The 14,588-nt window shown below is 44.4% G+C and overlaps 2 protein-coding genes across 2 annotated transcripts; both read right to left on the bottom strand.

Moving 5' to 3' along the window:
• Positions 1 to 897: 897 nt before the first annotated feature.
• On the bottom strand, positions 898 to 7,607 carry fbxl18 (F-box and leucine-rich repeat protein 18). Its single transcript, XM_080462913.1, has 7 exons — positions 7,444 to 7,607; positions 6,346 to 6,543; positions 5,918 to 6,267; positions 5,475 to 5,610; positions 3,205 to 4,316; positions 1,946 to 2,164; positions 898 to 1,849 (listed from the first exon to the last, which is right to left on the bottom strand). The coding sequence occupies exons 1-7, from the start codon at positions 7,495 to 7,497 to the stop codon at positions 1,693 to 1,695; spliced, it is 2,226 nt and encodes a 741-aa protein (XP_080319039.1). The 5' UTR covers positions 7,498 to 7,607; the 3' UTR covers positions 898 to 1,692.
• A 2,401-nt stretch (positions 7,608 to 10,008) lies between these two features.
• On the bottom strand, positions 10,009 to 13,484 carry actb1 (actin, beta 1). Its single transcript, XM_080464504.1, has 7 exons — positions 13,381 to 13,484; positions 12,490 to 12,619; positions 12,142 to 12,381; positions 11,368 to 11,614; positions 11,086 to 11,277; positions 10,814 to 10,995; positions 10,009 to 10,688 (listed from the first exon to the last, which is right to left on the bottom strand). The coding sequence occupies exons 2-7, from the start codon at positions 12,610 to 12,612 to the stop codon at positions 10,545 to 10,547; spliced, it is 1,128 nt and encodes a 375-aa protein (XP_080320630.1). The 5' UTR covers positions 12,613 to 12,619; positions 13,381 to 13,484; the 3' UTR covers positions 10,009 to 10,544.
• Between the last annotated feature and the right edge of the window lie 1,104 nt (positions 13,485 to 14,588).

Below are 14,588 nucleotides of genomic sequence, written 5' to 3'. Positions count from 1 at the left end.
AGGCGGAACCTACGTTTTGAGAGTTTTTGGTTCCTGCGGCGGAGTTTTTACGACGGACCACACAGTTCCTGAACGCAACCTAACGTAAACAGACTTTTACGTTATTAACACGACAAAATTAAGAATCTAAAGACTCCTTATTTCGTGGTGGTTGTAGTTCTCACGGCGTCCCGATTCTCTGTAAGAAGATGCTACAGAAATAAGTTCCAAAAGAGCCTGTGAAGAGACCTACACACCCAATTTAATCACTTTTAAGTCCTCACAGATCAATATGATTTTTACTTCATGTAAAAAATATATATATTTTTAAAAAGCTTATCTTTTTTTTTTATAACTGGGCCACTGCGAGATGCAACGACTGGAATATAGACGTTTCTAAGAGTTCGATAGTATCGGTAGTGAATAATTACGCCTGTTCGTGGGAATTGTAGTTTTTGTGGAGAAAAACATGCCACAGGAAACTACACATAAAACAATGCAAAAATACATAAAACTACACAAAGCTATATATAAAACCGGCAAAGCGACACAAAACCACACCCTAAAACACTTTCTTTAAACTTTCTATACTTTCAAAAAGTATTGTTACTATTTCAAAGGTGTGTACACCAGATACAGTGGTTATGAAATGCTTGCATTTCTAACGTGTTTTTATTATTATAGTTCAACGTAAAGTGAGATTACAAATGAAATTATTATGATTATAATTATTAATAAGCAATAGTGTTACATTGATCTGCTTCAATGTGGACCAAGTAAATTCACTTCTAACAATCTACAATGGCTTAAGGACATACAGATAATTTTGCTTATCAAAAATACATTATCCAAAAATGTATTATATTTTATAAGATCAGATGATTTTGATTTAGAATCAGAGGCAGTAGTCACAAAATATCAGTCAAAAATGTCAATGTCTTTTATTAATGCTGCTTTTTAGTTTATTATTCATGTAGGAGGGGAAAAGTTGAATCAACACTGTTCAGTGTTACCAATTGTGCACTGAAGCATGTTTTCTAAAACATTTTGAATTGTCTCAATAAATGCACTCTGTACTATATCAAAGTAGTACTTTGATAGACACAAGAATTAACCATGTATTTTTAAGACTGTAAAAATCTACATGAAGAGAATTTCCTAGCAGGAGTTCCTTTGGTGGTGGAAAAATGCCCCGTACAGTTCATACAATATGAAACTTCTAACATCATGGCTTATTTTATACAGTTAAAGGGCAAGAGTAACAATAGATCAAAAATCAATGTTTGTAGTAACAAATTAAAAACCAACAGTTTCAGCAGAAAAACACAAGTCAAGCAGATTAAAATGTTTAGTTTATTAAAACCTTTATTGATGTACAATCTCAGGTACAAACTTTTAGTACAAACCCATAGATGATATAATTGGCACTTGTTTATAAGAACCGGAGTGATGTCATAACAGAAATGATTTGCACCATGGAGCCATTAACAACAACTCAGTCAGCCTGAGAGAGCGGAGCATCCCTCTGATGGCCGTCATTCTAGTGTCACGTAAATTGAAACAATCAAGGTTGATGTGTTGTACAGCAGCCTGACACAGAATGGATGTAACAGACGCCAGTGTGTGCAACAGTCAGTCTCTTCGTAAATTCTATTTCCTACAGAAAATAAAGGACATTATTGCACCAATCACACAGGGGATCTCCCATCGCCATCACAACGGGGACAGATGTGGCGGCTGAGCCACGTGACTCTGGAACAAAGTCACCCGGTCTAGAAGTGTCAGCGGGATGTCTCTGATGACCGAGGGCAAGTCTTCATGTTGCAACGGATAGACGACCACACTGAGGGCCGAGCGCTCGGCGGAAAACCTGCCGCGAAAAAACAAAAAGCAGAGGCCAGCTGGTATCACTCAGACTGACAAGATGGGAGCTGATGTAGCCCGCTCGCCTCACACACTCACTGACCTGTCAAGCAGAACTTTCTGCAGAGTGCGGCAGGCTAACAAGGTCCCGCCCGTGAACATGTGGCACATGATGACATGGCGACATCGCTCCATGAAGGTCTCGGCCGCAACCGGGTCAAAGGTGCCGCTCCGCGAGATGAGGCAGAGCCGCTGCAGACGGGAGCAGCAGGACAGAGCCTCGAAGAACGCCGCGTTGGCGTTCAGGTAGGGCTGCTCTAACCTGAGCAACACAAATAATAATAAAAACACACACATTTAAACATGAGACACCAGATTTTAAAGACAATAACAACTGTCGATGGCATCTACGACTGGACCTTTTTTTTTTTGCATGTTTTGTCAGTTTTCTGCCACTCCTCGAGAAGGAGGTATTTATAAGGAGACGACTGGGGAAAAAAACAAAAACAAGGGCATCTACAACTTGTAATCTGATTAGCCATCCCATAACCCTTATTATAATTTTTAGCAAAGTGACACAATCATTGTCTAAAAATGCCAGCTATGGTCGCATTATTAGAATAAAACAAAACTCAAACCCGGAATGATCAAAACAGTGAGTGCGAGATCTTGAATATCCTCCCTTATGAAAGGTTACAAGCTGTGGCAAAGGGTAAAGATCAATTATTTTTAACAGTTTGGACACCTTTCCTAAATTATAGACCTGCAGAGATGAGAAATCTGCTATTGAGGGGCAGACAGTTTTCCAAATGGAATAAAATCTCCTCCTATAACTCTGAAATTCCAATACAGAGTTTAACGACCTTTTGATGACTGGTCGTTCTTTACTTGTGATTGGAGAGAGAATCTACAACAGTTCATATTTTTCTCACTCAATCTAGTTTTTAGTCGTTTTTTTTTTTTTTTTTAAATTAATCTCCATCTTTAGAAATATTGTATTAGCACTACTATTTTTATTATTATTGGTTATTTTGTTATCGTTACTGTTCTGGTGAATTGGACTATATTTTGCATTTCTTCTTGTTTAAATGGATAACTTGCCGTCTGATGGGTTTGGGTGGGGGGCTTTGTTTTTGTGGGTCGTATTCTCTGTGTGCATTAAAACAATAAAGTGTGTTAAAAAAAACAACCCAAAAAACAGTGAGTGTTGGACTAGACATGTAGGTTTCACCATAAAAAACTAAAATAGATTTGACAAAACTGGTGTTGTTTTAGTTTTTTTGCACCACTGGAGCTGCTGAGGATTATTATAACTTGGACTAACGTGTTGTAAATGAAGGTTTCACCACGGACTCCTCTGACCTGAGTTCCTGCAGCTGCGTGCACTGCTTCAGCGTGTCCAGCAAGGCCGCGGTGTAGTTCATCGTTTTCAAAGAGCCCAAATGAGCGAGGGACAACACTCGGATGTCCCTGCAGTGCCTGGCGAGCTGCACCAGTCCCGTCCCCCGGAGGACCCCAGGAAGTCCTGCCAGGGTGAGACGACGCAGCTGCGGCAGAGCCTCCAGCGCCGCCAAGTGCGCGTCTCCGACTCCCCGAGCCCAGGCGCACATACCGCGCGGCTCGACGCTGGCGCGCGTGCACGGCTCCAGCCGCGGCAGCGCAGAGGCAAAACCCGGCCCGATGAGCTCAAAGGTCTGTAGAGACGGGCAGCCGGCGAAGAGCAGCGCCAGCCCGGAGGTGGTGCTGCCCGACTGAGAGGACTCGGAATCGGGCTTGTAATTCTGGAGTCCCACGCGTGGAACTTTCTTCAACCCCTGGAACAACGGCGAGGGCGGCGTGCTGTGCGGCGTGCTGTGCGGCGTGCTGTGCGGCGTGCTGTGCGGCGAGATGTGCGCGTTTGTGCCGTCCGACACGGCGCAGGCCGGCAGGGTGAGAGAGCGCAGGTGTCTGAGTTTGGCCAAGCCGGCGCACAGATGGTTCTTCCCGTCCAGCGAGGCGGAGCTTTCGTGGTGATAATGTCTGTGCATCAGGTTCAAGTGCTTGATGTTGGAGCAGCCGTCCGCCAGCTGGCTCATGGTCGCCGCCACCAGCTGGTCATCCACACTCCGGCACTCGGCGTACGGGACGTGGTTGATCCCGCTGAGGTTCAGGCTGGTCAGCTGCGCGGCGTCTCGGACTCCCCCACCCAGCAGCGACTGGAACGCCTGCGGCCACAGCGTGGGGCAGCGGCTGAAGCTCAGGTGGTTGGGGCTGTTCCCCTCCAGGGCTCGCTTCAGTGACAGGGGATCCAGCCAGGAGCGAGGCAGCTGCAGGGCCACCAGGTCCCCCCGCTGGCTCAAGCTCTGGGCCAGCGCCGGGGCGGCGGGCCAGTGGGCGGGGTTTGGACCGGGGATCGACACGAGGAAAACCCGAAGACGCTTTGGAACATTAACGCTGAACACTGCCAGGTAGAGGAGGAGCAAGGTCTGGTTCACCTGAGAACATCGGAGCAGAAACAGATCATTTCTTTCTTTCCTTCATTTCAATCATGTTATTTTCTTTCCACCTTGTAATGCAGATGAACGTGACCTACTTAAAGTTCCTCTACCAGAAAACAAATCTTACATATACTTAGTATAAAAGGTATATCACTCCTGCACAGAGAAATAACCAACACACCAAAACAAGACCATCACCACTCATTTCCAAACCGCAGTTTCCTAAATCAATCACTCCAAAGCAAATATGTTTTCAAACAAACTGGAATTTGTAGCCATTAAACTCTGACGTAATCTTCAGAAACCTACAGCAAGGCTCTCCGGGAGGTCAAAGCACAGCAGCTCAATATGAAAATATCAACATTTGACCGATTCAGCCCAAAAAGAGAAAAGAGTTTTCAAGCCAAGACAATGAAACGTCTGAAATGTTGTGAAAACTGATCGTTTTTCCAGTGCGAATCGAGATCGAGTGTAGAAACGGGATCTTGCTTCAGGAGTTTCTGTAACACTGAGATGTCAACAAACCCGTGGATGTTCCTCAAAATCTAAATGCTGGAAACACGTGTTTCTATGAGTGTAGTGACGGAATTTGCTTCAGAAGGGTTTTGACAACGTAGCAGAGGTGAACATCAACAACTAAAACTGACTCCTAAATATTTTCATTTTTACCGTGTGGATTCTAGTAGAGTAACTGTAAAACATGAGAAACTAAATGATGACGAAAATCAACAGATTGAATATTCTCACATGGAAAAACGAAAAAAAAAAAAAAAAAGCCTATATTAACAAGTATGATCACAATCTAACTGGTCTTTGACACCGTTGTTGTATTTGAACAGAAATGCAGTTTTTCCACCCTGTTGCAAACATTATTTTTGATCATTCTGGCCTTTTTCAATGTAATAAAGCCCATAACAGTGTAATAAGGCATTTGAGCCATTATGTAATAATGGATAATTATAATTCTGTTTCTCGCCATTCCTACATCATTTGTCATTCTGAATACATGTCATATAAAACCACAGCTCACCCAATGAAACACACCCATTCATTAAAAAAAAAAAAATGTGGAATGTCAAATTAATGCAGTGTTTCGTGAGTTTTTAATGGTAGTGTATTTGTTTGTGATGCACCTGCACACACAGAACGCCTCACCTCTCCTGGAGCCAGCCTGGCAGTGAACTCCTCCAGCTGCTGGTAATGCGGCACGCTGCTCTGACCAACCATCAACTGACAGGAAACTCCGACACCCTCTCTGGTCACATCTGGGATGTCAAACTGCAGCATCAGCCTGGGGCACAACAACAACACACACACACACACACACACACACACACACACACACACACACACACACACACACACACACACACACACACACACACACACACACACACACACACACACACACACACACACACACACACACACACACACACACACACACACACACACAACACACACACACAGTGTCAGGAAAATAATGCTTGATTCCAGGCGTCCCCAACCTGGAGACATGCTCCATTTCTTTTTTTTCTTCTTTTTTTTTAAGGATTCCGGATTTGTCATCCAATCTCAGTAATCCCAGAGAGTCCTACTTGCGGAGTTGGGCGCAGCACGGTACCACGCCGTAGCTGGGCGTGAGCAGAGTCTGCCGGAGCTCCGACAGGCGGCTCAGCGCGTCCACCGCCTCTGAGCTGAGCTGGGCGGAGTTGAAGCTCGGCGTCACGTCGAAAGCAAGCGACGTGAGCGAAGAGAGGGAGGAGAGCAGACGGGACAGACGGAGGGAAGAGAGGCGACACCCGGTGACGTCGAGGTGCGTCACTCCTCTGCAGCGCGTGAGCTGCTCCATGGTGGAGGACGACAGCCAGTAGCACCCGTTCAGGCTGAGAGACTGCACGTGATTGCGAAGGTGCCTCAACACAGACCGAGCCAACTGATCGTCGGCCTGTAAAGGGGGGGAAAACAATTAAATGTTTATCATTTTCTTTTATTTTCTCATTTAGTTCTCTTCAGGTGCTTTTACCTGATATTCCTCAGACAGGCTGACGTTGGTGAGCAAGGTTTTGTCGTGGCACAGGACGTGCAACTTGTGGCAGACATTGACCACATTGAGCAGCAGGTCGCACACTGGAACGTGGCGGAGGATGCACAGCAGGATCTCGTCGGACAGGTCGGACATGCCCACCGCCGTGGAGCACACGATGTCGTCGTCGCATGCAGCCTGAGGGAGGGACAAATGTGAGACATGTCAATGTCTGATGCTTCGAGATTATGAGATTCATTTGTGACTGAAAAACGTCCTTTAGGTGTGAAGGTGAACTTGGGATCGGCTCCAAGACTTAAGTGATCTTAAGTTAGGTGAAGCAGCGTATAAGGTGGATGGATGGTTTGGAGATCTAGTATCTAGCACACTACATATATAGATGTTGTATTAATAGAAAAACCAAAATACTTAGATACTAAAAATGCTAGCTTGAAGAATGACATCACAGAAATTGATTTTAAATGAGAGAAAATGAAAAGCTGTCCTTTTTTCGGCAACTGCAGTAAAACTGCAATCAATGCCTGTTTTCTGACTGTACATGATGTACTGAATATGATTTCTGTATTATATGTTTACTGTATTTTCTAAGAAGACACTCCTCCTTGGTACAAGTAATATTTAGGAGAAATAAATGCTAAAACCCCACTATTTAATTTAAGGAGAGTTCACCTGTAATGCTGAGAAACGTATTTCAGTACACAAAACTGATCTGTGAGCCATTAAGATTCAACATTATTGAAATACTTAAATTAAACTGAGATTCCTGCCATCGGGGCTTTTAACCACTAGCCAAAGTACTACATGTCCAGTCATCCTCACATGCAGTAATATTTATAGTAGTGCACGGAGATCAGTGTGTGGAAAATATTTGAAAAACCTGTAAACTCCAAAACACGTTTGAATAAAACAGTGGGTCTGTGTATTTAAAGACTACATGGCTGTAAAGTTGACTTAAATCTGGGTGAAGCCACACCGGAGCAGACTAGCGTTAATGTTAGCGGAGGTTGCGGCTTCTCCGTGGTGCTCCGCTCCGTGACACCGCTAACACCCCCCGGATATGTCTGCCAGCGCCCCCACCTGAACAATCTGTCGGTCCAGGTCCTCGGAGAGGCCCCACGTAGGCCCACTCATGATCGGCGGAGTTTCAGCTCTTCGTCCACAGCAGACAGCAAAAGACAGCCATGATCCAAAACGAGACGCCTCAACTAACTGCACGGACCAAATTTGGTGCTGCGCAAATCGGAGGTGATTCACTGACGGACACACTTCCTGTCTGTCAGTCAACGACCCCGCCATATTGGACCGGGCAACTTCAGACGTATGTCACTTCATTAACATACAAAGCAGTTTCCCCTCTTGTGTAAAAATGTGTCCAATAAATACAAATTTGGCATCATATAAGACTCTAATTAGAATTTAATTTTTGTTTGTAATTGTGTATGCTATACAATGGGCCTTTATTTTTTAAGTCCTATGAAAATATAAAAAACAGACTCACTTCAGTTTTAATCTCTAATCTTCATGTCTTTTTGCAGATTTTACATTTTGTCTTACAGTTCTCAAATCCAGATTATTCTCTGTGTGTTTCTTGTGTTCCAAACTCTGTGAGCTTCAGATTGTTTGGGCTGGAACATAAAATGTTTATTGATGGATGGTGGCTTTTCATGCCTTTCACTGTGATTCAAATCAATTCAGACAAACTGGAGACCAATCTCATTATTGTACCCCACAAAGATTCTAAATGATTCATTATTAAAGATTACACTGATGTATGCTGTATAGAGACTATAGTCCTTGTATCTTTGGCTGGAAATAAACATTATGGCATGAGGACTAAAACCAAGTCACCGAGGGATCCAATACGGATCGCTCCTGTCAAAGTGTAAAAATTCCATAGAAACCAATAACCTTTTCACACTGCATTAAAAAAATACAAACACTTGGTGTTAATTCAATTCAATATTAATTCTATAGCACCAAATACAACACTCATTTCAAGGTACTTTTACAGAGAAAAACCCAACAATTTCACGCAAGCAAGCTGCTGTTCCAGTCGATGTTAGGGGATAGAAGGAGGGAAAAGGATAGGACAGATACACAGAGCAACAAGCAACAGATTGTCATACATTTACTCACAGAAAAGCTAATTATTCAAATGGAAACTGTCCAAGTTTCTAACTTTCCTTATGCCAATTGTTTTTAAAATATAACTGTTTGCTTGGGCAAGAAGTTGTTTAAACAACTTGATTCACTGTGACAGTGTACGACATTGATTATTGATTAAATCAATTTATGTGGCACCTTCCAGCATGTAGTAACCAAGGTCAAGTATCAAGAGTTTAAATAATGGAAACGCCTCACAAGGCTGGAGTTTAGATCAGCATTGAAATTTAATTAAACCTTCACCACTGAATCACTTAGATTTTCTGATGGAGTTACACAGTGTGTAGAGGAACGTAAAAGATACTCAATTATCACCACTATTGGATATCTGGTCATTTACAGATTAATATTTACATACCACACACTTTTTGACTTGCATGCCTGGACCAAAGAGGGATTTAAAAAGTGTCTGACTCATCAATCTGTGGAAAGAAGTGGAAAGCAGATATCTGCAGCAGCCAGGGATTTATAGGCTTGGAACATTTCTGATATCCATTCTCAGGGTAGTGAAATAGTTTAGTTTAAAAGGACACTCATGAAAACTCAATAATCGAAAATGAAAGGTTCAATACACTATCCCTCTGTTCATGACTAGTGGAGCCACACATTTGAATTTAAACAGTTTGATTTTGCAGCAACTAATTTAATGCAAATTCCACTCGTCAGCTCTTGATATAAAAATACATGGTCAATTGTACAACTACAGAAAGTCAGTGCACATGCATTTTATATTATTAAACATTGATACAGCACCTAAAAACAGGGATGATCTAACAGAGTTCCTTTCATGTGCATGTCTGTAGTTTTTGGGATTGCATAGTTGTGTATGCACAGATTTGCACCTGCATAGGGAGACGTCTTCAAGCACCAAAGGTCTCCGACTTCTCTGACTGCCATCTTTTAGATTTTGCATGTCATGGGCAGAGGCTTGAAAAATCTTTTTGCCCTCGGAGTTGACTGGCAGGCTTAAACTGCTTTCACATTAACTACTATACATTACCCAGATGATAAAGAGTGTGGTACAGTAGACTTGGTTAACTATGGGGCTCAGTTTCAGACCAGGTCATCTTCCAATCACAAGGCTAGTAGTACCATACCTGCTCTCACTCTGTCCATGCACTTGTACAAGACACTGAACTCCAACTTGCTCCCAAAAGAGCACCTTGATGTCAATTTAATAAACAGTTTATACAGACAAGTCTGTCACTTTTCAAATACCATTTTGCTTCTCTTCCACAAACTGGTGTGGGATAGAGTTGCTAACAATTTATGTAGCCAGTGGAACCATTTATTAAAAAAAAAAAAAAAAAAAAAAAAAAAAAAAACTTTCCCAACTCATAAGGATGAGTGCACTTACACCACTCCACATGTGGACTTGATAAAGTTTAGATATACCACTTCAAAAACTTACCAAGTGATGAGATGCAAGAGCACACCAGCTGAATAGGCTTGAAGTTGAAAAAACAAACGGCCAGATAGTCAGGCTGAAATCTCAGACATGTGCGCTTTATTAGGTTGTTGTGTACACCAGATGCACAATCCTTCATCACACCTCAACACAAGGTAGAAGCGTCGTCTCATGACGACCAAAACAAACTGGACAAAGTATTGCTTAAGGCTGAAAGTACAAAAACAGAACAATAAGTTTCAGATTATATAATTTACATATTAAGCAATACTACAGTTCTGTTGGGCAGTGGGCCCGCCAGAGAATAAACCTTCATAGAGGCAAATAAGGTGGTGAACACAGACATCTGGAATGACCTACACAAACACGACAATGGGCATCATATTCCTCACATTCACACCGCCTGGGAACGCTCTGTACTTCCTGTAGAGTTTCTCCCCATCAGGGGGCATGGTGCCATAGCCAGAGTGATGAGGGGAAGAAAAAAAAAAAAAAAGTGGTGTTGTGGGCTCCTCATACAGTGTGTTGGTGTAGGCATGTATGCAGAGCCAGTCGTTTGGGTTTGTAGCAGAGTGTGTTTTGGGGGTGGGGGGACCGACAAGTCTATTTAGAAGCACTTCCTGTGGACAATGCTGGGGCCGGACTCGTCGTACTCCTGCTTGCTGATCCACATCTGCTGGAAGGTGGACAGGGAGGCCAGGATGGAGCCGCCAATCCATACAGAGTACTTCCTCTCTGGAGGTGCAATGATCTGCAGGGAGAAGGCGGGCAGCAGTTAGGACAATAGTCAACCCACAAGTGCAATACACAAATCTGTCCACCAGGTGGCAGAGAATGTTCTAGAACATTTTGCATCAAGAGGATGAAGAATTTTACCTTGATTTTCATGGTGGTGGGTGCCAGAGAAGTGATTTCCTTCTGCATGCGGTCAGCGATGCCGGGGTACATTGTGGTACCTCCAGACAGCACAGTGTTGGCGTACAGGTCCTTACGGATGTCAACGTCACACTTCATGATGCTGTTGAAGGTCGTTTCATGGATACCACAAGACTCCATGCCTGTGGGTGAGGAGTAAAAGTTAGTTCTAAATGTACCAAGATGAAATCAAGTTCAGAGTAAAACGATTTTCAAACAAAAATGTTTCTTACCCAGGAAAGAGGGCTGGAAAAGTGCCTCGGGGCAACGGAACCTCTCGTTTCCAATGGTGATGACCTGCCCGTCAGGCAGTTCGTAGCTCTTCTCCAGGGAGGAGGAAGAGGCAGCGGTTCCCATTTCTTGCTCAAAGTCCAGTGCAACGTAACACAGCTTCTCTTTAATGTCGCGCACAATCTCACGCTCGGCTGTAAACAAAAGAAAATGTAGTCAAGTCTCTCCAGTCTCGTCCTGACTTTAGGCAGAATGGAGTTGGTTCAAAAGATTAGGATGCTCACCTGTAGTGGTGAAGCTGTAGCCCCTCTCGGTCAGGATTTTCATGAGGTAGTCTGTGAGGTCTCTGCCGGCCAGGTCCAACCTGAGGATGGCGTGGGGCAGAGCGTAGCCTTCATAGATGGGCACAGTGTGGGTGACGCCGTCGCCGGAGTCCATGACGATGCCAGTGGTGCGACCAGAGGCGTACAGGGACAGCACAGCCTGGATGGCCACATACATGGCGGGGGTGTTGAAGGTCTCAAACATGATCTGGAGGAGAACGGGAAATGACAGGTGAGTCACAGAATCACTGAAAACTTAAGCCTAGCAAAGGTTAGTACAGTCAAAGAAACTGCACACTGGTTCGTCTGGTCCAACACCATATTAAAGATTAGTATTTAAAAAAAAAAAAAGGCCATAGATATTTTAAGCAGACAATTTGAAGTGCAGCCGCCTGCTCTGCTGCAGCCTCTTTCATCATGCAGACACACTGGTGTAGTTAGATACTCGTCGTCTACTTTTGTCAATCCGGCCTGTAAACTGGACGGGGGAGATCATGCTGCAACTAATCATTCCTGTTTGCCACAAAGTGCAGTAAAATGTAAACCTGAAGCATCCGCAGAGAGGAAATCAGCGCAGGGCAGAAGAAACCTGCAGGTTGAAGGAGCAGGAGGAAATTGACAGGTTGAGGAGGAGAAGAAATGCTAGAGAGGACACAGTTTTTGGTTGCTGGGCCCTGCAGGGGTGGAGGTGGTTCCGATTTAGGCACTTTAATCAGAATGCCAGGACTCATTTACCTGCGTCATCTTTTCCCTGTTAGCCTTGGGGTTCAGGGGAGCCTCGGTGAGCAGGACTGGGTGCTCCTCGGGGGCAACTCTCAGCTCGTTGTAGAAGGTGTGATGCCAGATCTTCTCCATGTCATCCCAGTTGGTGACGATACCGTGCTCAATAGGGTACTTGAGGGTCAGGATTCCCCTTTTGCTCTGTGCCTCATCACCAACATAGCTGTCTTTCTGGCCCATGCCAACCATCACACCCTGGGGGGGGGGGGGGGGGAAATGTTTTATACCACATTTAAAAAGATCGGGGTTTGTTTTTTTTTTTTTTGGGGGGGGGGGGTATACAGTATGATCGAGAAGTTTTACCTGATGCCTGGGGCGTCCAACAATGGAGGGGAACACAGCACGTGGAGCGTCATCTCCTGCAAAGCCAGCTTTGCACATACCAGATCCATTGTCAACAACGAGGGCTGCAATTTCGTCTTCCATTTTTCTTCTGTGTGGAGAGAGGACAACATTTTTTTTAAATTAAAGCAGCTGCTGGGTGAGATTGTGTGCAACATCTGGCAAACATTAACCAAAGTTAAATCCTTGTCGTGATGCAGACTGGACGCTGGATGTCGCAGTCCAGACCGGCGGCTGGAAAACAAAAGGCGGCTTCCCTCCGGGTCTGGCCATATAAGGCAAAAGTGAGCGCAGCACGTTTAGAGAGACGGCTGCGGACCGGCCCGGAAGCCGAAGCCGCCCCGGGTGTCTTTAAACCCCCAGATGACACCGACCACTCCCTGAACCGTTATCCTCCATCCGCAGGAGCAGCCGCAGCAACTGCTTTGACGGTTGCTCCATTTATCACATTCAGATTACTCCAGTAATTACACCCCCCTCATCAATTAATCACTTTCAGGTACAGTTTTGTCTTTTGCGTTTAATCCAGTTAATCCTCCGCCGGTAAGGAACCAGACACCGGAGCCGCAGACCGTGCCAGAGAGGATGCTTACATGTAAACGATAAGGTCAAGCCTTTTTAACGCAGATCTGATTTAACACTAATGAACTGATGACAGCATTTTCCACTACACACACAGACATATAAACGTCATGTAGACCTCTGCACAGCATTGCAATGCACAAAATGACAACTTCAGGTAAACCTCGCAACAAACCCACACTATTAACCACTAATTGGTTTTTATACCGGCTTCCTACGCGCATTGCATGCGTAAAATGGGGCGATGGATAAACTTTCAGCAGCTCTTACCTGTGTGAGGGAGGGTTCTCTGTGGAGGACTGTGTCTGAGCGGTAAACTCCTGCAGGACTGTCGGAGGCTGACTGCAGTAGTGGCCAATAAACTGCAGGCTTTTATCGGCGCTCGCGCTGCAGCCCCTCTCCATATAAGGAGAACTTTCCGCACGGCGCGCTCTGATTGGTCCCGCCGCATCCACCGGGTGTGGCTCTGCGCTCTGACATGACAGCGGGGGACAGGCACCGGGAAAACTAACCTATATCCTCCCAAAAAGTTATCCATCCGAGGCCCTTCACTGCTCAATTACACCTTTTATTTAAAACCTCACTGTTAATTCTTTTTTTTTTAAAGAAGGGCATTGATATAATCAGGATTCATATGCATGCAAGAACTGACATATCCGTTCTGTGCAATAACAGGGCTCTTGTAAGAAGCAGACATTGCACTTATCTGTACTTGCTGTAACATTTCTTGCATCAGACGTGCATTTTGCAATCCAGAGTCCTGTATAATAGTTAGAATCATCGATATTGACAGAAGGCCTAGTTCTCTGACTGATCATTCGATTTCACGCTACTGTCGTTTATCTTTGTGCTTTACAAAGCTAAGACAAACAAAATCCCATAAATGAATAAACTATGGCTTTTCAATGTGTAGGTGAATCCGTAGACGATAAAAAATTCCTCTCCTACTCGTTGGGTGTTTTTCATTTGAAAAATCATATCAGGTTTTATATTTAATCTTCAGCATTTGGAACTACAGATGTTGTTACGATTACTTTTATATTATTTTCAGTTCTACAAAACTGTGTGTTTTAAATTGCAATTCATTAGTTTATTTTCTCTCTTTTTTTTAAAGAATGATTTCTCATAACATAAAGGAAAACTATGCAGTCAAAAGGCATGCTCCTGAACCCCCAAGTCTTTCCCTCTGAGGCCTTCTGGGACCCTCCAGGAGGGGCCCACGCCACACTTGCAGAAACAAACTGTCTCGGCCCCCGCAGATGCTCATTAGCAGTGACACCATCCATGGGGCGGTGCCAATCCCAGGGTCACTGACAGAACTGTTAACACCATGCCTGACACCTCTCCCCCAGCGAAGCGGTGGCGCTGTCTCGCACACCCACACCCACACACACACACACACACACACACACACACACACACACACACACACACACACAGAGAGAGAGACATACAGAGCAGTGTAACGGTGATATAGG

Source organism: Lipophrys pholis, assembly GCF_963383615.2.
Source record: "Lipophrys pholis genome assembly, chromosome: 5".
In the NCBI taxonomy this organism is placed as follows: domain Eukaryota; kingdom Metazoa; phylum Chordata; class Actinopteri; order Blenniiformes; family Blenniidae; genus Lipophrys; species Lipophrys pholis.
Note: the sequence above shows the minus strand (reverse complement) of the source record. Positions and strands in the feature narration are given on the sequence as shown.